General features: G+C 43.5%; 1 protein-coding gene across 2 annotated transcripts in view; it reads right to left on the bottom strand.

The window, feature by feature from the left end:
* The window catches only part of GLA (galactosidase alpha), a 149,126-nt gene that overhangs the window by 97,503 nt on the left and 25,886 nt on the right, over positions 1-25,737 (bottom strand). For both annotated transcript variants that reach the window (XM_088467402.1, XM_088467403.1), the window contains exons 2-3: positions 6,448-6,622; positions 4,301-4,478 (exon numbers count right to left, since the gene is read on the bottom strand). In XM_088467402.1, coding sequence (XP_088323528.1) covers positions 4,301-4,478; positions 6,448-6,622 — 353 coding nt within the window. The remainder of the gene's footprint in view (positions 1-4,300; positions 4,479-6,447; positions 6,623-25,737) is intronic.

The following is a 25,737-nucleotide window of genomic DNA, read 5'->3' as shown; positions in this document are numbered from 1 at the left end:
AAGTGGACTGTGGGTGCTCCTTTCAGCACTTGCAGGGGGCGTGCAAATGGTGGAAAGAGCCACCTCTTCCCGTCCAGTGCTGGGAAGGTCAGGCATCGCAACCACCACCACACTTGGACTCTCCTTGGGGATTTGTGATATCTTCTTAGAACGCACAGTTCTTCGCTGTGCTTTTGCCAGCTTAACTCGTTTGATTTTTTTAGCGGGAGGAGGGCTTCCATCGTTATGTGAAGCTGAACCACTAGTCATGAACATAGGGAAAGACCTTAGCCGTTCGTTGCCACTCCGTGTCGTAAATGGCATATTGGCAAGTTTACGTTTCTCCTCAGATGATTTAAATGTTTTTTTTAAGGTCATTTTCCTGAACTTTGTCATTTGGGATTGTATGTGCCCTCTACTATGACATTCGGCAACGGCCTTGGCAGACGACGTTGATGGCATGTTATCGTCTATGTCATGACTAGTGGCAGCAGCTTCAGCACTAGGAGGAAGTGGTTCTTGATCTTTCCCTATTTTATTTTTATCGGAGAAAGTTTGGTCCTTCATTTATATTATATTGATATATACGTGCGGCTAAGGCGCACACAAACACATAAAATAATTTTTTATTTTTGTTGGAGAGTAGTGCACTTTGTGGGTTACACCACCCTTTAAGAAATGAGCCAGCCGGCTCTTTACTTATGGGACACAGGCGCACGCTTGGCGCTGCTCCTTTGTTGATGCACGTGCAGCTACAGTGCACACAATTCACAAAGACAGAAAAAAAAAGAATTTTTTATTCTTTGTGGAGCGCACTTTGAGGGTTACACCACCCTTTAACAGACAGACGCACGCTTGGCGCTGCTGCTTTGAGGATGCACGTACAGTGCAGACAATTAACAAACACAGAAGAAAATGTTTTATTTTTGTTGGAGTGCACTTTGGGGGTTACACCACCCTTTAACAGACAGACGCACGCTTGGCGCTGCTGCTTTGTGAATTGTCTGCACTGTACGTGCATCCTCAAACACAGAAGAAAATATTTTATTTTTGTTGGAGTGCACTTTGGGGGTTACACCACCCTTTAACAGACAGACGCACGCTTGGCGCTGCTGCTTTGAGAATGCACGTACAGTGCACACAATTCACAAACACAGAAGAAAATATTTTATTTTTGTTGAAGTGCACTTTGGGGGTTACACCACCCTTTAACAGACAGACGCATGCTTGTCGCTGCTGCTTTGAGGATGCAGGTGCAGCTACAGCCCACACACTTCACAAAGACAGAAAAAAAAAAGGAGAATTTTTTATTTTTTGTGGAGCGCACTTTGAGGGTTCCACCACCCTTTAACGGACAAGCCAGCCGGCCCTTTACTTATGGGACACAGGCACACGCTTGGCGCTGCTCCTTTGTTGATGCACGTGCAGCCACAGTGCACACAATTCACAAACACAGAAAATATTTTTTTATTTGGTTTGGAGTGCACTTTGGGGGTTACAGCACCCTTTAACGGTCAAGCCAGCCGGCCCTTTACTTATGACACTACTACGGCTACTGCGCACACAATTCACAAACACAGAAAAAATATTTATTTTTTTTGCACTTGGGGGTAGCACCCCTGATGGGCAGAGCACCCCCTGGACAACAATACAGCACCCCTTTAGGACTGGGACACTGCACAGGACTTTGGAGTGGACACAGCCCCTATGGACAACTGACTGCACAACACAGTCCAGCCAGCCCCTATGGACTTTTTAGGAGTGGACACAGCCCCTATGGACAACAGCAGCACAGCGCAGCACAGCACAACACTACACTACACAGCCCAGGCAGCCCTAACTCCCACCCTCCCTCTTCACTGTCCACAGCCGAGTGAGAAAATGGCGCCGACGCGGGTACCTTATATAGAATCCAAAACCTGCGAGACCCGGAAGGCGGGATGATGACGTTTTGCCTCGATTTCAGATCAGAGTCAGGCGGAAAAAGTCGAGCCTGACTCGGATCTGCCTCAGATCGGGGGGGCTCGGGGGGGTTTGGATTTCAGAAATCTGAACCTGCTCACCCCTACCTTAAAGCCTGTCATTTTGGATTTTAGATCCTCTATTTGTTTAGTAACTTCTTCAACTTTATTTTCTCTATATATAATGAGCAGCCTCATAAGTGATAGAGAATAGTTATCAAGCAATTTTTCACATTCAGTTATTATTAGTTCTGGGTCTTCCCGGAATGACATTGCTTTAAAGATTCTCAGGACCCTTGGAATCATGTTCTTATCCATATATTTTTGTAGATTGATCGCGTCCCACCAATGACGCATCTCTATTTTTAGTAAATTCTCCATCTCTAAAAAACAGCTTTCCATATCTAGCTGTTTTTCGGTGGGGTTATTAGTACTTTCAGGTTCCAAGTTGCCATCTACATCATGTAAATAAGCCTTTCTTCTATGTAATCTGTTATCACAAGCAAATTTATCCATTTTAGGAGTCAGGCTAAAAAAGCACTAGAGAAAAAAAACACAGATAGAAATATATAGCCTCGGTGCTTCAAAACAGAATACAAATATGTAGTATGGTAAGATCTATTAGCAAACTCCTTCATATATTTCTGGCAATTTCCTTAGCTGCAGTATGTGTATATTTCTCTGAGTTGAACTACAACTTGACATTTATTAACAGTGCCATAGTACATCCACAACGGAATTCTTCTATCCATTAAATAAGAAGATATTTATCACTGGATGTTTCTAACTGCACCATACAAAAAAAAATGGCATTTTGTGGAACATTTATAGAAGGTGCAAATACACACAAGCACTAAGTGATATCACAGGGATTATTAACAACAGCGGGTCCCAAATTACCAATTTATACAGACACACTAAACAAGTTATGTGGTGGCCGGATTTATAGTTTTCTGGCTGCAATACCTATTGAGAACTGTTTAGGGAGAACAAAACATTTTTGGATCATTTATTGTTTTTGAGAAATTAGCCGGACGCGGCTACACTTATACCCCTTTTACACCTAAATTCCGGGTCTGACCCGGGGTTGGAACAGGGTTTTTCCCAAGTCGGCGCCGTTCACACTGGAGTCGGGTCTGCATAAACCCGGCTTTTCCGGCGTTGAAGTGGACGCTTGGAGATGACGTCATCTCCAAGCGCCACTGAAGCCGGACCAATTGGCCGGCATGTGGCGCACTCCAAGTCATCGTGACCCGGAGCGCGCCGTTCACACAGTAGGGTTTCACGGGTTACTCCCGTGTTAAACCCTGCTAGTTACCTGGTTGGATTGCCGAGCCACTCGACCCGGCGATCCAACCCTTTCCCCTTTTACACCAAGGAGCTACCCCGGTTAACCCTGCAATAACCCGGGTTTTAGCTCCGGTGTAAAAGGGATATAAGTCAAAACTAATAATTTTTATTATCAAAGAACCCATAGTGGCTACTTTTGAAACGTGATCTGTTTACATAAAGAGAAACATTGTTCTACGATTTTACCAAAGAGCTTTTAGCAGCTATTTCTGAAATGTGATTAATCTAAAGCAACACTGTGTTACATTGTATGCAATTGTCATCCTTAATATTATTTTTATTATCATTATTAAAAGATTCTGTTTTTTATTATATTTCTTTTCATGCATCTATCTTAAATACTAAAAACAACATTGATATTACTTTTTAAGGGTTGATGGGATACTTATCTTTTATTATTATTTAATTTCCTTTGGGCATTTCCTGCAAGCGAGGAAACCTTTTCCTTTCTACACTGTCTCTCAAGAATGTTTTGAAAATGTATTGGGTATCCTGGGCGGTGACAGGGAGGTGGCTAAGTGGACGCATGGAGATGGTCCATCTTATGGGCATGTTATGTGAACGTCACAAGCATGCCACTGATAGTGGTTGCATACAGAGACACAAGATCGTTCACATAGGAGGCCATATTCAGAGGGATAATCTGCACCTGATATAGGGCTGGTGCAAGTTTCGAAGATGCATTAAGTGGTATTTGAGCATCTGAAAAGCTCAAAATGGGCTTTTCAGTTCTTACACATTTGGACAAATCGATGTGCACCAGGGTAGGACTTGTAGCAGTATTTGCAGAAAGTTGCAGAAGCAATACCAGCAATAGTTGTAGACACGGACGCTGCAGTGTGTAACTCAGAATCGGGCCCAATGTGAACGGCTAGAATATTGGGCAATGCTGAAAGAGAGGTGCTTGTATTAATCTGTATTTTGAATAAAGATGAATTTATGTTAGCTTTATTTATGTTTTTAGAGATCATTAATACACTATAATAACCCAAGCAAAACAGGTCTCTCACCATCTTCCAGTTGGTCCAGACTTCCATAATTACAACCATCAAATTTTAGTAGATCCACTCCCCAGTCGGCAAATGTTTGTGCATCCAATTCATAAAAACCCTGACTTCCTGGGTATCCAGCACATGTTTGTGTACCCACATCCTGATATATTCCAAGCAGTAGTCCACGAGAATGAACCTAGTATATAGTGACAAATCAATGCACCTTCCATTACATGTTTTGTAGTTTGTCTATTTCAGTTCAATTTCTAAATAAGTTGTATGGCTTATAAAAAAAATAATTTTCTGATTTTCTACTCTAAAGTAAAGTAATGTACCAAAAATTCCCTATGTTTCTAGATATTGTAGACATTATTATTTTCTGGTTTTAGGCTTTAAGTGACAGCTGAGGCTCACTACTTATGATTATGTTACCATAGGTAAACATGAAGAAATATGCCTGGAACTACTGCACTTCTTTTGAGAACCATGTGTATTAATTGTTATTTGGGTTTTCTTTTCTGTTACTATTACTTTGATACCAACAGAGAGGTAGCAAAATATCAAGAAATTATATAAATAAGGCGGGTATAAAGACTTTGCTTAAAACAAATATGTTTACCACCTTTGAGTCAGTGTATCACTGCTTGCTTTTAACCCTTTACTTCAGGGGTGAGAAACCTTTTTTTCGGCCATTTTAATATATATAACATTATTCGCTGGCCTGGTGCAGGCCACGCCCCCTCCGTGTGACGTTACATGGGGAGGGGCCACAATCGCCGATGATTATAGCAATGCCCGGAGCATCCTGAGGATGCTCCGGGGAGCTGTTAGGGAAGCAGTGTGACCATCTGAAGCGTCATAAGGACGCTCCTGGTGGCACTGCATAGTTTCTTGTTGCAGTGTGCCATTCTAGGCATCCTGCTAGCCAGACAAGGCTAGCAAAGAAAAGTTCAGAGGGCCGGACCAAATGACTCCGCAGGCCTTATACGGTCCCCGGGCCGGAAGTTCCCCATCCCTGCTTTACTAAGCAACATTAATTTAGTACGATAGTTATTTTATAGTGTTTACATTTTTATCCTTTCTGTGGCAGTGATGCTCTCAAGCAACATCTAAATGAGTGCTTTTATAGCAGTCAGCTGTTTGAGAAGATTCACAATTAACAATTAAGTGAAAATATTATTAAAAAAAAAACACAAATATTACTGTGCATTTTCAATGCTTGTCAAAGAAAGGTTTAAGCACCCCACTCCTTGCCTCAACTCTAAAGGCCCCCATACACTAACCGACGGATTGTCGGATCCTGCCATGGGATCGGAAACGCAGATGTTCCGCGATCTGTTGAAGGATCGGTGAAATTCTCCATGTTAAATTTCACAGATTTGCAAATCACAATCATATTTTGATTGTGATCGGCAAATAAGTCAACTCCAACATGTTGGATTTCACCGATCCAGAGATGCAGAGTTGCAGGATAGCAGTGATCCATCGCCTCTTCATATTATAATACGGCCATCACAAAAATAAGTAGATAAGTCACTGCTTCGACAAGATCAGTACAATCAATTAAATATTCTAAGTAGCTGTGAGCATACACTGATCTGGCTGTAAAATAAACAGGGTACTTAACAGACAAGCAGGAAATTAAGATTGCAACTTACCAGTGATGTGTGGTCAGGTGAGACAGAGCCTTTCCTGTCATACTAAGGTATACTCCAGAGTTTTAACTATAAAAACATGAAAAATGTAAAGAAAATATTATAAATATTTTCTTTGTATTATTCTAATATTTTTTTTAGTCAAAATTCTGGAGTATAAAGTGTATGGTAGGTGAGGCACTGCCTCCCCTGTCTACCTTTACACACATCCCTGATTAAAACTCGCCAAATTTCCAGCACTATATACTGCTGCACCTTTGTATAATGCCCACAAAAACCCTCGGGTTCATATATGTATCTGTAATCTGGCTCTGATATTAGGCAGTGCCCCCTCCCCAGCCATTTACCTCACCGCATGTCACTGATCAGAGGGCCTGATTCATCACAGATCACAACTGCCACAGCGTACGTAGATCGGCCGATCGTGTGTACTGGGTTCATATATGTATCTGTAAATCTGCTCTGATACTAGCTAGTGACTCCCCAGCCATTTACCTAACCTCAACTTACATAATCAGCAAGTTTTTTGATGCCTCCAGGAAACCTAACGGGGTCAGCCTGTAGCCTGTTATTCACATCTCTATGTGGAGACAGCCAGCAGTCATCAATACATAGATATTTATATCCAGCATTCAACCATCCATTTGACACCATCATATCTGCCATCTGCATGAAGAGCTGTTCACTGTAAAAAAAAACAAAAATAAATACAATTGTAGTCATTAAAACATTTTTCTGCTTGAATAGCATGGTCATAGTCAGTGCTTAAAGTGGTCCTATAAAAGTGGTGAAACTCACCCACATCCCCCCTCCCTCTGCACTTTTTAAATAAAAGGGACAGCGGTGCACGCCGTAAAAGGGGGAGTGGTCTCAAAAGAAAGGGGTGTGGTCACACAATAGTATTCCCAATTCAAATTACGCCACACAGTAGCACAATCTCTGATTCACCCGATTCACATTACACCACATAGTAGAGTCCCTTAGTCATGTATGACACACAGCAGTGTCCCTTTTACACAATGCACACATTTGTGCCACTTATACACAATGCCCACAGTAGTAGTGCCCCTTATACAATGCCCACAGCAGTAGTGCCCCTTACACATAATGCTCACAGCAGTAGTGCCCCTTGGGCAGCACAGACGGTGTAATGGTTAGCATTACTGCCTCACAGCACTGAGGTCGTGGGTTCAATTCCCACCACGGCCCTAACTGTGTGGAGTTTGTATATTCTCCCTGTGCTTGCGTGGGTTTCCTCCAGGTACTCCGGTTTCCTCCTTCACTCCAAAAAATATACTGGTAGGTTAATTGGCTCCCAAAACAAATTAACCCTAGTGTGTATGTGTGTGAGCATGTGGTAGGGAATATAGATTGTAAGCTCCAGATGTGAATGGTCAGATATTCTCTGTAGAGCGCTGCGGAATATGTGTGCGCTATATAAATAACTGGTAATAAATAAATATCAATTATGCAGAGCCCCCAGTAGTGGTAGTGCCCCTTATGCAGTGCCCCAATAGTAGTGCCCTTTATGCAGTTCCCCCAGTAGTGGTGCTCCTTATTCAGTGCCCCCAGTAGTGGTGCCCCTTATGCAGAGACCGCAGTAGTGGTAGCGCCCCTTATGCAGTGCCTCCAGTAGTGGTGCCCCTTATGCAGTGACCCCAGTAGTGGTGCCCTTTATTCAGTGCCCACTGTAGTGGTTCCCCTTATGTAGAGCCCACAGTAGTGGTAGTGTTCCTTATGCAGTGCCCCCTGTGAGCAGCCAATGCTAGACATTTCTCTATTGTTACCTATTAAATCACCATTTGCTGTCATTTTATAAACTTCAATGACGACGAGATAGCGTTACATGGAGGCAATGGAGGACCAGAGAAATCAGTGAGGCTTTGCTGGATCCCCTCTGGCTCATGTACTATGCACATGTGTTACCGATCTCTGTGCATTTTATCGTATTCTTTGCGGGCAGAGGGCCTGATTCAGAGATGGACGGAATTGCACAGCGGCACAAAAGCTGCTGTGCAATTCCGTCCATTTAAAATGCAAATGCAGAAGCTGTCACACACCTCCTTGCTGCATTTGCGTGATCCCAGCGCTGCTACCGAGGTTGTTGCCGATGTTCCTTCCCCCAGGCTGCGGGAGCTAAAGCTTCCCGCAGCCTGGCCAGATCCTGGCAGCTTGCAAGACCAGGAAGTCTGTGTGCACCCACACAGACTTTGGCCTTGTCCCTCCCAGTAAACTGGGGCGACACGCCCCCATTTCCGGGAATGCTGCCAGGGAACGCCCCCGCTCCGCCTCCTAAAGGCTAGGAGACACTGCGAGCGGACTCGCATTCGGAGGGCTGCACATGCGCAGTCCTCCCACCATCGGAGATGTGCGCTAACCATTGGGTTAGCGTACATCTCTGAATCAGGCCCAGTGTTAGGATGCTGATATCAAGGAGAAAATCCTCACAGCAACTACAGTGTAGATCGGTACTAATACAGTCTTCTCTTCAGTGTTGGATATTGATAAATACACCCTAAAATCCTGATTTCACTCTGCAGTGACGCATATGTAGGTATCAGAACCAGGTTAATTGAGTGGAAACACAGCTGTAGCGTGCCTTGGATGCAGCAGATCAGAGAAGCCGGAAGAAGGCGTCTATTTATATAGGACGCCACCTGCGGTATCTGCAGATTTTAGCACAGCTGCTGCATACAAAGAAGAAGTGGCTGTGCTATTTGCGTACAACAATGAATCAGCCCCATATTCATTAAAAGCATGTGGTTTGTTATTTGCTAAATGTTTACTACAACCACAAAACATACTGGAGCTGATGCAGTGTGACTACTGCGCCAGGTTGCTTAAAATATCTTGGGTGTGAGTAAAAGCCGGAAACATAGTAACTGCATTGAAAAAGCCGGAAACAATGTAAAGTGTATTACAAAAGCCGGAAATCATAGTAAGTATATTGAAAAAGCCGGAAATCCATAGTAAATGTATTAGAAAAGCCGGAAATCCATAGTAAATGTATGAGAAAAGCCGAAATTATAGCAAATGTATTAGAAAAGCCGGAAATCAAATTACATGCATTGAAAAAGCCGGCAATCATACATTTACTATGGCTTTCCGGCTTTTCTAATACATTTACTATGGATTTCCGGCTTTTCTAATACATTTACTATGGAATTCCGGCTTTTTCTATACATGTAATATGATTTCCGGCTTTTCTCATACATTTACTATGGATTTCCGGCTTTTTCGATACTTGCAATATGATTTCCGGCTTTTCTAATACATTTACTCTGGATTTCCGGCTTTTCTAATACATTTACTTTGGATTTCCGGCTTTTTCAATGCATTTACTATGTTTCCGGCTTTTACCCTCTTCCAAATATCTTGCATGAATTCACAATGCACATGCCCAGAATGTGAATGCATACAAATGCGCAGACATCCACATAGTATGCTTACATCTAACCTTATGATCATAGAGTCATGGATTTGGGTAGTGAAGAGGTCTTTTCACACCAGCATTTCCAGTGAGAGCATGTTTACGTAACTGTGGCTTATGCAGATCAGCAATTATACTCCTATCCAGTGATCGCAAATACGCGCTATAGTGCGTATTTTATCCGAAAATGAGGACTGGGGACCCACTTTTGCAGAATGGGTGCGGCTAATCCCTAGCTCCTGATCATATGACTCAGCCAGGCCATGGATGAATATAAAAAGTGGAGGTGAAGCCAGCCCTCTTCAGCACCTGATGCTGCAGTACCCGGAACTATAGGGACAAGTGGCCCTGGCACCCAGACAGCGCCAGCATGATGACAGCCCCAGCGGGAAGATGGCTGCGGCACGATGATGGCCCCGGCACCCGGCAGGAGGACAGCCCCAGCATGATGACGGCCCCGGCGGGAAGATGGTTCCGGCACGATGATGGCCCCGGCAAGATGACCGCCCCAGTGGAAGGACTGCTCCAGCACCTGGCGAGAGGATGCTGTACAGGATTATTAAAGTAAATTTAACAAGTAGGTGGCAGTTTTTTTGTGCAGTGGGTTAATGTGTGGCTGTGCTGTGGCAGGTGGGGGGCTGAGCATAACTTCCTGTGGTTGCTGGTACTGCTGCTGCTAACAGTGAAGAGTGGCAGACGGGCACCCAAAAGGGAGGTACATTTAGTAAACAATGTAGGGGTGATGGGTTCAGCTCCTGCTACTACTACTACTACTACAAGCTACCTTCTATCTACCCTGACCCCCTCCCAGCACTGTCTTCCCCTAATCCCTCCCCCCCCCAGTACTGCAGCAGCTGCTGGAATGGAATGGTATTGCCCGCAGCTGTATAGCCACCGGTTCAAATCCCGACAGCGGCTGCCGAATGGAGGAAATCCTGACAGCAGACGCAAGTACAGCTTACCCTCCCCTCTCCCCCCCCCCCCCCCATAACCTTCCTTTGGGGGTGCCTAAACTTAACCTCCCCCCCATTAGTGCCTAAACCTAACCCCCCTTCCCCACACCTTAAACTAACCCTCCCAGGGAAGGGGGGGGGTGCCTAACCCTAACCTCTCCCCAGGGGTGCCTAACCCTAACCACCCCTTCCCCTAGCCTAACCCTAACCCTCCCAACCCTTCCCCTAGCCTAATCTAAAGTCCCCCCGGGGTGCCCTAAACCTAACCCCCCCCCCCCCCCACAGCTAAGAGGACGGGCGCCCATACTTACCTTGTTCGGGCCCGTGTAGTTCTGCATTCCGGTGTTGGGATTATGACAGGCGTGGGTAACTTGACGCCTGTCATAAATCCCTAGCCGGCTTTCCGACGTCGGGATTGTGACCAGCGGCCACAATCCACCAGCTGCTATCTACCCTTACCCCCTCCTTACTCCCGGTACTGTCTACCCCAACCCCTCCTTGCCCCCCATTACTGCACCAGCTGCAATCTACTTTTACTCCAGGCCCACAGAACTGCCTGCCCCTTACCACCTCCTTGCCCCCACAGTACTGCCCCAGCTGCTATCTACCCTTACCCCCTCCCAACCCCCAAAACTACATGCCCATAGCCTTTCCTTGCTCCCCAGCAGTGTTGTAACATCTGTATGCAGTTACCCCATCCCTACATCCAGCACCATTTGCCCTTACTCCCCTATACCCCCAGCTCTACCCCAACTTCTCCCTGTCTTTACCCCCAAGCTCTACCCCATCTGCTGCTTTCCCTTAATCCCCTCTACCTCAACTGCTACCTGCCCCCAGCACTGTCAAAACTGCTGCTTGACCTCATCCCCCCCTTAATATGTAATGGGACCCAGAAATAGTGGAATAGCCCCCAATTTTTTTAAAGCGAGGGATCCCTGAGACTCACAAATTTTTCCACTCTGCATGATCACTGATATCCCTATATCCATCTTTTAGGAGGCTTATCTTTTGCACCTGTTATAGGGCAGCTGCAAGAACACTATGATGATGATGATGATGACTTGTAGTAAACGGGGCACATATGCTGCTAATCCAGCATATGTATCTTGAAATGTGCACAGCTCAGCAAATGTGCAGATATACATTTGTGTAATTTACACCCCCCCCCCTTTTTTTTGCCAATAACTCTGCATTTGCCCAGCTGTCAATAATCCCAAGTAGAAATGTTTTGGGTCTTACACCTAATTGACATCTTTTAAAACTTTTCTGCATGTTAACCAATTCTGAGAACAATTTGCATATATGCTTTATACCTTTAACGCATATTCTTATTTAAACATACCAACCCCAAACAATAATACAGTAACTCAGTATTTTACCAATAATAGAATAATACTTTTTTTTAAATTGAGTTTACACATACTGAGCCTGATTCACTACGGATCGCTATTCCGATTTTAGCTGCGATTACGCAAGCAGGTCTGCTGCTAAAATATGCAAATGTGTGTGTGTGTGTATATATATATATATATATATATATATATATCTATCCAAAGCAATCCCAATATTAGGTTACCCTCACCCACCTTTTACCTAATATTGGATTTGCTTCAGATACACTATCGATTGGCCTGAACCAGCCCTCGGAACTGAATAGGACAACACAAGCTGAGAGGAAGTATATATTCCCTTTGTTTGGACAGAACCACAAATGGACACTGGGCCCGATTCTGACCCGCTCGCGAGCGCTGGACGCTCGCAAGTGGGTCAATGGTGCCGAAGTGCGCATGCGCGGAGAGAGCTCCGTCGTGCGCATGCGCGAGACCCGGCGAGCGACGGGGAATCCGTCGCTCCGGGTCTCGCTACAAAGGGGGCGTGCTGTCGATGGTGAGTGACAGCACGCCCCCTTTGGTGGGCGTGCCGGGGGCGTGGCTGCCAGACGGAGGCGTTCCCATGGGAATGCCTACCATCTGAGTCCGGCCCCACTGACATCAGTAGTGATGTCAGTGGGAGTGATTTTGGCTCTGATAGAGCCAAAATCACTCCTGGGCTTGCGGCTGCGAGACCCTACCGCAGGGTCTCGTCGCAAGCCCGATGGTCGCGATGGTCTTGACCATCGCGACCATCATCATGGAGGCTCACTATAGCTGTGGGTGGTAACCAACAGCTATGCAAGTGTCCTTGAGGCCGCTCCAAAATGAGGTAGGAGGGCTCTGGTCAGAGCGTCCGGCTCTGAATCAGGCCCACTGTGTGACTTGAGGATTGGTTATGTTTTAACAACACATTATATAAAGAGCTTTCCTCTATCGGTGACAAGGATTATTATCATCTGGCACTCCCAGTGTCCATCAGGAAGGCGTTGTGCAGGAACAGGAACTTTTTAATATTGTGGGTGAGATATTGGCTCAATTATCTGTGACTATTTATGCGATTTTAAATATAATTAAATCAGTAATTTATACTGAACTTTTTGCCATATATACATATTTATTTGTACTTGTATTTATTTCTATGGTTTCATTGTTTTTAGTGCTACTACTTTCTGTTTGTTTATATATCTGTATTAGGGACTGACTATCCCTTCCCTTGTTAGCGGCTCAGTGGACAGACGTCCGGAGCGTGGCGACACCACTTACTAAGTGGCAGCTCGGTTCAACACAGGCTCTGCCGGGAGATGGGTTGGCACGTGAGAGGTTACCTATCAAGCAGTAGCTTGTTCCTGACACTGGCCCTGTCGGGTATATTTGCAGCACAGCAGCATCACCTATCAGGCGGCAGCCTATTCATGACCTTTTCCTGCTGGAAGACGCCTGAATACTGTAAGGTACCAATATTGAGGGATCCCTATCGTTGGTCTAATTTCTTCGGCTGACCGGGACGCCAGTGACAGTCTTTAGAGACGGTATTGATGTCCCATTAGGGAAGTTGCATACAAGATAGTGGATTATAAATTGCACTAATTAAGAGAGGTGCTTTACTAACAAGGTATGATAATCATCTCAAGATTACTACCAGTTCCCTCTATCTCCATCTGCCATGTTTTACTACTAATACTAAAATTAACTGCCATGCTTTGCTGCTATATCTACTGATATTTATTACCATCAGTGCCAACTATGGAAGTCTGTGCATGACTATAACCTGTCCTGTTTTGTTACTAATACCACTAATACACTGGAACTTTGAATTACTTGCTGACCATCTGATACATACGCAACTTATCACTAACCATTGGTGCTACTCTATACTGACTTCTTGGTCCTAATAGCTCATTATCTGTGTGCACACAAGATCATTGCTATAGTTCTATTTGGGTATATTTCCTTATGAGATCTTCTATATTCAATTTTGTAGCTCATTTGCTTTTCCTGGTATATGTTATATGTATTTTTAATCATCTAAATAATTATTTATTATATTGTATTCTAAACATTTTCTGCAGTGGTATTAAACAATTATACGTGATTGCTTCAGCGCTTCCCTTAGCCAGTTCCTGTTTCCTTCCCACAACTCATTTCAGCGCCTGTTTTTACAACTGATTTGGTATCTATTCTTGTGCGGAATCTAGACGTTGCGCTTAAATAAATGTAAATAATGAATTTAATAACTAGACATGGCAGAAACCAGAATCAAGACACAAAATATAAATTCTGAAATAGTGCTTTATTAAATAACAATAGCAACAATAAAATAGAATACAATAATACAAAAAAATCAATAATAAGAACTAGTTCTTTGCTAGAAGTCTGTACAGACTGATAAAAAAGGGGGCGAGCTCTCGTGCGGCCACGAGACCCTACCACAAGGGTCTCGTCGCAAGCCCCGATGGTCACGATGGTCTTGACCATCGCAACCATCAACCTGGCCGCTCGCAATAGCTGTGGGTGGTCACCCACAGCTATGCGAGCGGTCAGGAGGCCGAACAAAAAAAAAAAAAAAACGCCCTGAATCAGAGCGAGCGTCCGTCTCTGAATCAGGCCCAGACTCCAATAGGTAGTAACATCCAGCAGATATGAAGCAAATAGCAGTGTTAAAAATCCTCTGATCCTATGACGCGTTTCGCTTCCAATCTATGAAGCTTTATCAAAGAGTGCACAGTTACTTTTTTGCTTTTTTTATCCTATATATTTTTATATCTCATGCACTACATAGGAGCATATTTACAGGTCACCATGTATACCTCGACCTGACAATAAGATATTGCATGTGTCAGCCATAGCATATACTTTTAAACACTGTGAGAGATGATGTTTTATGTACACCGTGCAATAGAAGTTCCTGCACAATGCACTTTAGGCACAGATGCAACTTATCTGCTGTTTTATTTCATTTTATTGTTGTGGTAAGGTGTCCATGGCACCGGGGCTCTGCCGGATGACGTCACTTCCGGTTGCGGCAGCTCCGCAAAAACCGGAAGTGCAGCTGCTGGACGGAGGCCAGGTGGACATGGTCGTACAGGGGGTAAGTGGTTTCACATTATGTATCTTGTATGTTTGCACTGTTTTTCACTATGTTGTCCTAAGGAAGGGGTACAATACCCCGAATAGTCGACTCACCAATAAATTCCCTCCGGTGAGGGCATTATTTTAACCAGTATCCGAGTGCCGCCTGGATATTGTCTGTGTGTAATATATATATATACACACACACACACACACAGTCAGGTGCATAAATATTGGGACATTGACAGAATTTTCATATTTTGCCCTCTATTCACCACCACAATGGCTTTGAAATGAAACAAACAAGATGTGCTTTAACTGCAGACTTTCAGATTTCATTTGAGGGTAATTACATCCAAATCAGGTGAACGGTGTAGGAATTACAACAGTTTCTATATGTGCCTCCCACTTTTTAAGATGCATTATTTGACACAGGATCAAAGGTACTCTTCCTTTGGAGTTTTTGCAGTTGGTGAGGAATTTGTGTAATAGCAGAAGCAGGACTCTGTAAGTTATTCTTAGAACCCCTAAAATGTTCATGCAGTTTTAGCTGACGTGTCAATTTATATTTCTCAACCTCTAGTGTAAGGTCATTAGAGTTACATGTAGGGACGAATGATAAGCCCTTGCTCAATACCCTCATCTCAGTCTCTGATAAGGAGTGTGACGATAAATTAAACACTATCATTTCCGGGATAGTGGGGGTCTCCCGACTCTGCCTTTGCCTCTGCCCGTCTGTTCGCGTATATTGCCTCCGGCGTTTAAACCGCTGTTCCGTGTAGTAACCCCTAAAGGGATAGCTGTATTCCGTCTATTGCTGGTGACAAGATTATCTGAATCACTTGTAGAAGCAAACTCTTGTGAGGAGTTAGAGTGTACTTTGTCACGCTGAGGACCTCTGCGATGGTATCTGCCACGTTCATATTGATTCCTCTCACAGGGACCAGCTCCTATCCAGTGATATACGTGGTTTTGTTTGTAATCAAGAATAACCTTTAATAGTTTTTTCTTCTTAAATGCAATCAAATCGCATTTATAAACAGATATCTGATTAGATAATTTCTCAAGCCAATTAGTGGTAGTATCCGCTTCAAAATAAGATTTATGGTTCGTCTCAAACAATGCACTTTTTTCTTTAATCAAACTCAACTTACGAGTAGCCTCTTCAATTACCAGCAACATCAAGTCAAAACTACATTTAATTAATACTGCAATCCAACGCTTGCAGAATGAGATGTTAAATTTGCCAATAGTAGGTGCATTGCGGACCCGAAAGACCCTTGGAATGCGTTTTTCTTTATAGTAGTCACTGAGTGAGATGCCGTGGTACAAAAAAAACAATTTCTTTCTGTTTGAGACAAGACCATTCCTGATATAGGTGTTCTAATGGGGCAGCTTCAGCTTCATCAGTTAAATGTTGGTTCAAAAGTATAGACTCAGCTTTAGATTCGGAAAAACTCAAAGTTGTACCCAGTGTTTGTATCGCCAGGTTGACACTATCAGTCTCTATCTCAGTCGCCATAGCAAACAACTGAGACACAAAAAACAAACAATACACAATGAAGGGAAAAATACTGTAAAGATTGGGGTGCTCACATCCTAGATCCTACGTACTAGCTGTGATAGTCGTGAAACCAGAATATACACATCCAAAAACGGGTAGCACTCCCTCAGTAACAGGATGATAAATGCTGGTGCCTTCCTAGGTATCCTGCAGCGAGGATCCAAATACATAAAGCAATGACAGCGGCACTGAGAAATAAATCGCTGACACACAGCCAGTATATATGAATCAACGTTTCAAGACTTTTACTGTCTCGTCATCAGGATACATAACATACACATATACTAACCTTATATAACCTCCACCACACCATGTGCATCGCTGGATGACTGCTCACCCGGAAGGCGCACAATGAGTGACGTCATTCAAGGGCGTCCGTAACCAGTTGTTTTATGTTGTCCTGGTTACGGTCCTGGTTAGTGTCCTCATTGTGCGCCTTCCGGGTGAGCCGTCATCCAGCGATGCACATGGTGTGGTGGAGGTTATATAAGGTTAGTATACGTGTATGTTATGTATCCTGATGACGAGACAGTAAAAGTCTTGAAACGTTGATTCATATATACTGGCTGTGTGTCAGCGATTTATTTCTCAGTGCCGCCGTCATTGCTGTATGTATTTGGATCCTCGCTGCAGGATACCTAGGAAGGCACCAGCATTTATCATCCAGTTACTGAGGGAGTGCTACCCGTTTTTTGGATGTATAAAATATATATATATATATATATATATATATACACACGTAGGTATAGTGATGCTTCGGTGCCCTCCCAGGGTGATGACACCCAAAAACAAAAATGCAGTAATGGCGGCACTTGAGTATAAAAGTCCTTTATTCCAACGCCGTTTTGGGGTTAATCCCCCGTCTTCAGGGACAGACAGTACAAGTGTGATGATAAAACATCATCATATTTGACAATTCCATGAACGTATGGCACTGCACCGTAGTGCCATGCGTTCAGCACTGGCCTCTGGCCAAAGTGACCAACCTGTGGCCCGTCACTGTATTGCAGCTAAACACAGCATAGCCAGCATACGGTCAATTATTATTGACCATGTTCCTCTTTCTATGCGAGGGGGCAACCGTAATAAATTGCTCCTTCAAAAGGAAAGCTAATGGATTCATACTTTGAACACTCTGACACCCAGGGGCCTTAATGAGTCCTTAGGACTACAGTGCTTTTTGTGAAACATCCTAGCTGGCATTGTATTTTTGACAGGCATTTTTGATAGGATCTGCCTTCAGTAAGCTTCTGTGTATCTTAAATTTTCATTACATGATGGACGTGATCAGGTCAATCATTCAATATGTGTTTATGTTGTTTGTCTTACAGTTTGTTTTATATAGGCATGTTATATTTTCCATGCCTTTATTTTAATTGTTTCTTTGTTGTTACTCTGCAGTTGTTGCTGTGTTGTCATAGCAACCCACTTATGTCTATCATTGGTTGCCTCCCGGGGCGGTGACGGCATCGCGACCGCGCTGAGATGTCCTCGGCACGTGGAGCTGTGCCGCTATCGGTCGGAGTTGTCCAGGTGAGTCCAATGATTATGCTTTATTTAGTGTTCACTCTAGCTCCGGTGGCAGGCAGGGCGCCGGAGCTAGAGAGGGCAACTTTGTGCGCGCGCCTGAAAAGGGGGCGTGGCCATAAAAAGGGGGCATGTCTATAAGACGTGTCCCCTTTTTCGTCATACTTGGGGGCTTGCCCGGCACTTACGGACACGCCGGGCAGCCCCCAAGCGCTGTAGACAGGGAGAATAGATGCCGGGCGCATGCGCCCGGCGTCTATTCTTCGGCGGTGACCGGGTCACCGCACATTTCTTCACCCGCGGGACACTGCATCCCGTCGGTGAAGACGGCACCCGCAGGCTGTGAGGGCAGGGCACTTTTTGCCCTCCTTACTATTTATTTGTTATGTGATCTATGATATATATATATATATATATATATTATGTGTGTTTGGTGTTATCATCACACTTGTACTGTCTGACCCTGAAGACGGATTAACCCCGAAACGGAGTTGGAATAAAGGACTTTTATACTCATTAATATCCAGTCTGCTGAGTGCCGCCATTACTGTATGTATATATACACACACACACACACACACACACACACACACACACACACACACACACACACACACACTTGTCCTGCATTGTTTTGTACTCTAAAGCTGGCCACACATCTACAGATTATCTGTCCCACCAGCCAACTAGTTGGCTGGTTGGAATGAAAATCTGGTAAGGTATGGGAGTAAACGATGATCAGCATTTTGCTCCTAAATGCCAGAAAACAGATGAAAATGGACGTTCAGACAAGTTTGTTAAATGTTTGATCTAAACAATTTGTTCAAACAACAGTTTTTGTGGATTTTCCGGCATTTGGAAGCAAATTGCTGATTGTCATTTGCTTTCATACCTTACCAGATTTTCATTCCAAATAATCAATTAGTTGGCTGGTTGGATGTAAGTTGGTCTAGTGTATGGCCAGCTTTAGTCACTGTTTTCCTGTTTGCTCATTTGTTTATGTACTTTGTAAGGCGCTGTGGAACCCTTGTGGCGCCATATTAATAGAGGATAATAATAATAATTATAATTTTAATAATAAAGTGGACACACTGTGTAAAATGGAGGTTTTGATAATGTTTGCGGAGATGGCTACTGGGCAGCAAACCCTAATACAGGGCCAGCAAACCCAAATTCAGTTACTGCATGAAGAAATAGTGGAAATAAGGAAAGATGGACGAGAACAGGAGGTGATGCAAAAGCCGACACCATCAGATGACATAGAGCCTATTTGTGCACCTTTGAGTGCATGGCTACCAGGCTAAAGTGGCAAGATTAGCTCCTGATCTTACAGGGCAAGCCCAGAGGGCCTAGGTCAATTTACAAGTGTCAAACGTAGACTCTTATCTTTACCTGTGACGGGCCCCAGCAAAGCCCAGAAATTCCATGATTGGTGTCTGAACCCCTGGCTACAGCCAGATAAGAACACCCCTCAGCGCATAATGGAGGTTGTTGCTATAGACCATGCTAGAAGGGCGATAGATCGTGGTGTGCAACAGTGGGCCTTTAGGATGACCCTCAAACAATGGAGGAGTTAGCCGTGGTTGTGGAACGATATGTGACCCTTGGAAAGCTGAATAAATCTAAACAAGAGGTACGGCCAACTCCCAAACCTAGGACCAAGGTCTCAAAACTGATAAACCGCTACCGATTGTATATTTTGATTGCGGTGTGTCTGGTAATGTACACTGTCCAAACCGGAGTGAACTGATGGACTGTAGCGGGGATAAAGCAGCCCGACCTGTTGTCAGCCTGTTTACGGGAAACACCTCCACGGCAAAAACCACCTTGTTCCGTTTAAAAATACAGGTTGAAGGCGGGAGGTCTGGGCTTTGGTTGATATGGGTAGTGCACTCACCATTATTTTGGCTAAGCTGGTACCTAACAGAGTTGACCAAATTTTACCCTCTGTAAAGGTATTGTGTATCCATGGAGATTTGGAAGAATACCCACAAGTACTGCTTCAGGTGGTGTTAAAAGGATGACCATTTAAAATAGTGGCTGCTGTGGCCCCTAAGACCCCTTATCCTTTGATCTTGGACCGTGATTTTCCACTGTGTAGGAGGTGGTTACCTGGCGTGATGAAGGAGCCAATGGCTGAGATGCCCACAGAAACGAGGTCTGATTCCTAAGGCTATCAAACCTTCCTTAATAGGTGAACAGCAGGAGGGAAGCAAGGTAGAGGAGAACTGGTTACCCATTTGCAAAAATCTCTCCTTACAGGACTATGCTCGAGATCAGCAGAACAATGGGAATCTCGTACATCCTTTTGAAAACAATGGTAAATGGAAAAATAGTAAATTGCTTACCACCAGAAGGCACACCTTATTTTGTATGAAAGAATGATATATTGTATCACGTAACTTATGTGCAGTGTAAAAAGACAGACCAGTTGCTGGTTCCAAGAAAACGCGAGCAGTTAGTACTGAGGAAGGCTCATAAGCATTTGTGGGGTGGTCATTTAGGAGAAGAGAAAACTCTCCCCCCCCCCCCCCCCCCCCCTAATATAGTTAAGGTTCTTTTGACCAGGCATCCATGCTGCAGTGAAAAAAATATTGCCAGGAATTCCCAGTATGCCATAAGACAGCACCCCAACCAGAGTTTAGAGCACCCTTGGTCTCTTTACCTATAAATTCTGTACCTTTTGAGCAAATTGGTATAGACCTGGTAGGTCTGGTGGAAAAATCTGCTCGTGGCCATCAATAAATTTTAGTGGTGGTCGGCTACGCCATCCGGTACCCTGAGGCAATACCGCTACGTAATTTTAAGTCTAGCACTATCACCCGGGAATTGGTAATGCTTTATACTCGCATGGGAATCCCAAAAGATGTCCTGACTGACAAGGGGACACCTTTTATGTCTAAATTAATGAAAGATTTGTGCTGTCCGGGGTTCAAAGAATACACACTTCGGTGCATCATCCCCAAACAGATGGATTGGTAGAACACTTTAACCACACCCTTAAGCAGATGATAAGGCTGGCAGTATCCCAGGATATGAGGGAATGGGACCTGCTCTTGTCCTATCTAATGTTTGCTGTGTGGGAGGTACCCCAATCATCTATGTGGTTTAGCCCCTTTGAACTTCTTTATGGTAGACAACCCAGATGAATCTTGGACCTCTTAAAAGAAGGGTGGGAACAACTACCATCCCAATTTGTGTCACAACTGTATGGCCGATTAAGACAAATTGAGCCACTTGTAAAGGAACATATGAACTTGGCTCAGCAATGTCAAAAGCGTAATTATGATGTTACTGCAGTGAACCATTCCTTTAAGTCAGGGGACAAGATTTTGGTTCTAGTTCCCACCCCTAAAAGTTGTATGCCTATTGGCAGGGTACCTATGAGGTCATAGAGGCAGTGGGACCTGTCAACTACAAAGTGCTCCTAGAGGGTAGATGAAAGAGGTACAAATTTATCACGTTAATTTGTTAAAACCTCGGAAGGGAAGTACCAGCCAACCCTCTCGGTTGGCTGTAAAAACTCTCGATTGTCAGGTACCAATTGAAGACTCATTAACTCCCAGGCAAAAGCAAGAAGCTATAGACCTAGTAACACAAACCCGGATATCTTTTCTGCCATTCCTGAGAAACCCCAGATTATACAACATGATATTACACCACCTAGGGTGCTGATAAAAGAAAGGCCTTACCGTGCTAAATACAAAAAGGAATAGTACCTTGCGCCTCAGACTGCTGCTAAGTATTATATCCAAGGTTCACCAAAATAAACAATCACACATAAAAAAATTTTTGAATAATACACCAGCGCTATTTAAACAAAATGAAGACCACAGAAAGATATGTGGATATGACTGGGATATATGATCTAGGATCTTCCTTATTTGAGTTCTTCACAGACTTGTGATACACTGCTGTGTTCTGAATAATCTGGATAGGACTCACAAAATAGAACCTGTACCGGTCCTTGAAAGATTTCTTTAGTTTTCCCATCCTTTCTCCTACTGGTTATCCTCACACACAAATCTTAAGGAATGGGACTCACCTACCGTATATACCCCTTGTCGCATTCATATAAAAAGGTATCTTTCTAGGGGAACAATTCCCAACAGATTACACCTCAGTTTTCAAAGAAGAGAGAAATTGGCTTCTCCAAAAAGGTTGTTTATTCCATAAAACACATAAAACATGGATTTACCATAGGTAAACTCAAAACAGAAGATTTAAGGCTATTGTGGGATTATTGATCTCCTTACATGAACCTGGGGAGCAAGGTGATCTCAGCCAGATGGAAACAACAGCAAGATGACATACAATTTCTTCTGTCCGGTATATACAAGGTCCACCACCATCAACGCGTTTCAGACCACAAGGTCCTTCCTCAGGGGCGGTCTGGCTTGCGTTGCAGGAGTACAGCGGCATCCGTGGTAGGGTGCAGAGTTCCAGCAGCGTCCATGGTGGGGTGCGGAGGGGTTTAGCAGGGGTGTGGGACCATCGATGGTTTGAAAACCGATGTTAATGAAACATCGGTGGTGGCTGCTGCTGTGACCCGATCACTGTGGCCAGCCGTGATCGGGCAACCGGCCCCATCCCCTTCAGTAAGAAACAGCAGTAGCGGCTCTGGTAGCCGCCGCTGCTGCTATGTATTTGGGCCGCCAGCGGGACACCCTCCCGCTGCGGCTTCGGAACAACAGTGATCACACTAGTGATCACTGCTGTGTAGAAGCAGTGGCTCTGGTAGCCGCCGCTGCTATGTATCCGGACCGCTAGGGGGACACCCCTAACTTAGAACAGAAGAAGCAGCGACTCTGACAGCCGCAGCTGCTGCTATGTACCCGGGCAACCTAGCGGCGCCCCCTATTTCCGGCCTCAGCTACGCCTCCTCATGTGTCCTGATCACTGCCGGCCACAGTGATTGGGCAATATGTAAAATATAATATAGACCGTACATATCTATATATCTAATATATATCTCTCTCTCTCCTATCTATCTATCTATCTATATATGTGTAAAGTACAAAGAAACCAATAGACATGAAACATAGAATCATCATGACCTATAAACAAGGCAAAAGAGTATAGGGGTAACTACAAGACAAGCCTATAAGGATCGACGATCATAGATGTACTAAAGACCCGGTGTAGACACTGCACATAAAACTCTGCCCAGATAAATCATGTCATGTAAAGCAGAAACAGAAATAGGAAATAAGAAAGGTGTCATGCTCTCTATGAAACAAATCCAGGAAGAAATATGGAATATGAATAAATATTAGAAAATGTTAGATAAATGTTAAAAAAGATTAATAGAAAAGGAAAATAGAAAAATGTCATAAAGAATAAATATGTGTAAATTACACTAGGTCCGTGATACAGAATGTATGCATAACATCTATATAAATCTATGAAGTGTATAACAGGTGCCATGGCTATATGATAACGTGACCTTATACATAAAGAAAGAGTCCAGCAAAAAGGGTTATTCACCTTAATGTAAAATGATTACTACTGCACAATGGTAACTACAAAAAACACAACAGATGTAAATTCTCATTGAGGCCAAACGGAGCCACACTATTCATTTTATGTATCCATCTGGCTTCTAATTTCAAAAGTGCTTTCTCTCTGTCACCTCCTCTAGGTGATGCTGGGAAATGGTCCACTATTAGATAGGACAGGGTTGCCAGAGAGTGTTTCAGCTCTTTAAAGTGGCGGGCCACTGGTTGGTCCACCTCTCTTCCATTTAGGGCCAGTCTGATGGCCGAACGGTGCTGGGCAATTCTCTCAAGGAAATGGCATATGGTCTTACCAATATAAACCAAACCGCACTGGCATTTAATAGCATAAATGACGAATTAACTAGTGCAGGTCAGTACATGCTTGATCAGAATCTTGCATCCTGTATAAGGATGCAGTATATAACTACCGGTCTCCATATATCGACAGGTGATGCAGCCTAAGCATTTATAGCATCCCGGCTTCTTTGTCAGAAAGTTCTCTACTACAGGAGTAGTGTAGCCCGTGATATCGTTTTTTACTAAACGGTCTCTTAGGTTGGGACCTCTGCGGTAACTCTGTGTGACCTTAGAATCCTTCAAACGTTTTCAACTGTGATCTGTTGTTATTATAGGCCAGGGCTTTTTTATTATAGAGTTAACATCATTACTGGCCAAATTAAATGTATTACCAAAGAACATGTGGTTTTGTGTTTTCTTTTTCATCTCCTGTTTATGTGAGCCACTCAGGCTTTCATCTCTGGTAATTTTAAGAGCCTTGTCTAAGATCATAAGAGAAAAAATTAAAACCTTTGAGGAGACGCATATGGCTCAATTGGTACAGGACAAACCGTCCAAGTGGTTGGACAAACTTAACACCCAGGTCAAAGCATATAAACAAGATCTTATTAGATTTAAAAAAGAAAAATTACAGAAAGTAAATGAAGATTATGATGAGCAATCTGTATATCCCTGGGCTACGGGAAAGACTCCCACCAGAAACCGCAATATATATAGGAACAGACTGTTCCCTCGGACATATACGGAAACGGATCAATCCAGTGAGAATAATGCCTCAACTAGTGACCAAGAAACATTACCTTCTACATCAGCTAATAAACCCCCTTTAGGAGTTATTACCCGCGCAGCTCGCGGGTCAGGAAGAGGTGGTACACGAGATGGGGGGGTCAGAACCAAAGGCAGAAGGCCCTACAAAAGGAGGATCTAGTAATCAATTTATCATCGCATATACTAACTAATTCTGAAAAGGATTTACTAAACAATGGCCTTTCTTTTCTTCCAACCAATAATTTTCAACCTTTCGATTGGAAAGTAGACCTGTGGAAGTTCAATAGGACTCTTAAACTCAAAGAATATTTCTCAGAGTCTTCCACCAATATTACTGATGTACCCATAGCCCCTCTAAAAAGTAGATCCTCCTTTGACCCCATTTCTACGAACGCCTCAATACGGTGCTTCTCGCGTATGGTGGATCAAGAGGTCCATTCCATTTCTGGCAAGTTAGATCATAAAGGATATAATTTATCTTGTTGTCAACGGGAAGCTTTAAACACATTGAGCAACGACAAATCAATTGTCATTCGCCCCGCTGATAAAGGCGGGACAATTGTATTACAGGACACTGCAGCATATTGTAATGAAATATACAGACAGCTAGAGGACCATAAGGTATATAAACAATTAACTTGTGATCCAACACCGATCTACAAAGAAGAACTATACTGCATTTTAAGTACTGCAGTAAACTGCAATCTTATCTCTGAAAAAAACATGAAATCACTTATACAAGAACACCCAGTGGTCCCACTGTTATACACCTTACCTAAGGTTCATAAAAACCTTGCCTTTCCCCCGGGGAGGCCGAATATATTGGCTCAGAACTCTTTATACAATTCAATCTCTGTATATTTGGATTACTATCTGCAACCGCTCATTCAATCTGAATCCTCTTTACTAAAAGATACAACATCTTTGTTAATTAAATTGCAACATCTAACTGATTTACCTTCTTCTGTACTTTTATGTACCATCGATGTATGTAATCTTTACACGAGCATCCCTCACCAAGAAGGCCTTATAGCTATGTCTAATTATTTGTCCTCTAAAGAAGATTATGCAGGTCCTATGATACCTTTTTTTCTGGAACTACTTGAATTGATGCTCAGTAGAAATTATTTTTATTTTGATGCAAAATATTTCCTTCAATTACAAGGCTGCAGTATGGGCTCCAACGTCTCTCCTTCATTGGCCAATAATTATATGCTTAAAATTGAAAAACTCTTATTTTTTGAGAATTCGCAGTTTGCACAACATATGGCTTTTTTTGTACGTTATATAGACAACATTTTTGTCATCTGGTCAGGCACCG

The sequence above is a fragment of the Taudactylus pleione genome, unplaced genomic scaffold (assembly GCF_031769625.1).
Source record: "Taudactylus pleione unplaced genomic scaffold, aTauple2 ptg000009l, whole genome shotgun sequence".
Classification (NCBI taxonomy): domain Eukaryota; kingdom Metazoa; phylum Chordata; class Amphibia; order Anura; family Myobatrachidae; genus Taudactylus; species Taudactylus pleione.
Note: the sequence above shows the minus strand (reverse complement) of the source record. Positions and strands in the feature narration are given on the sequence as shown.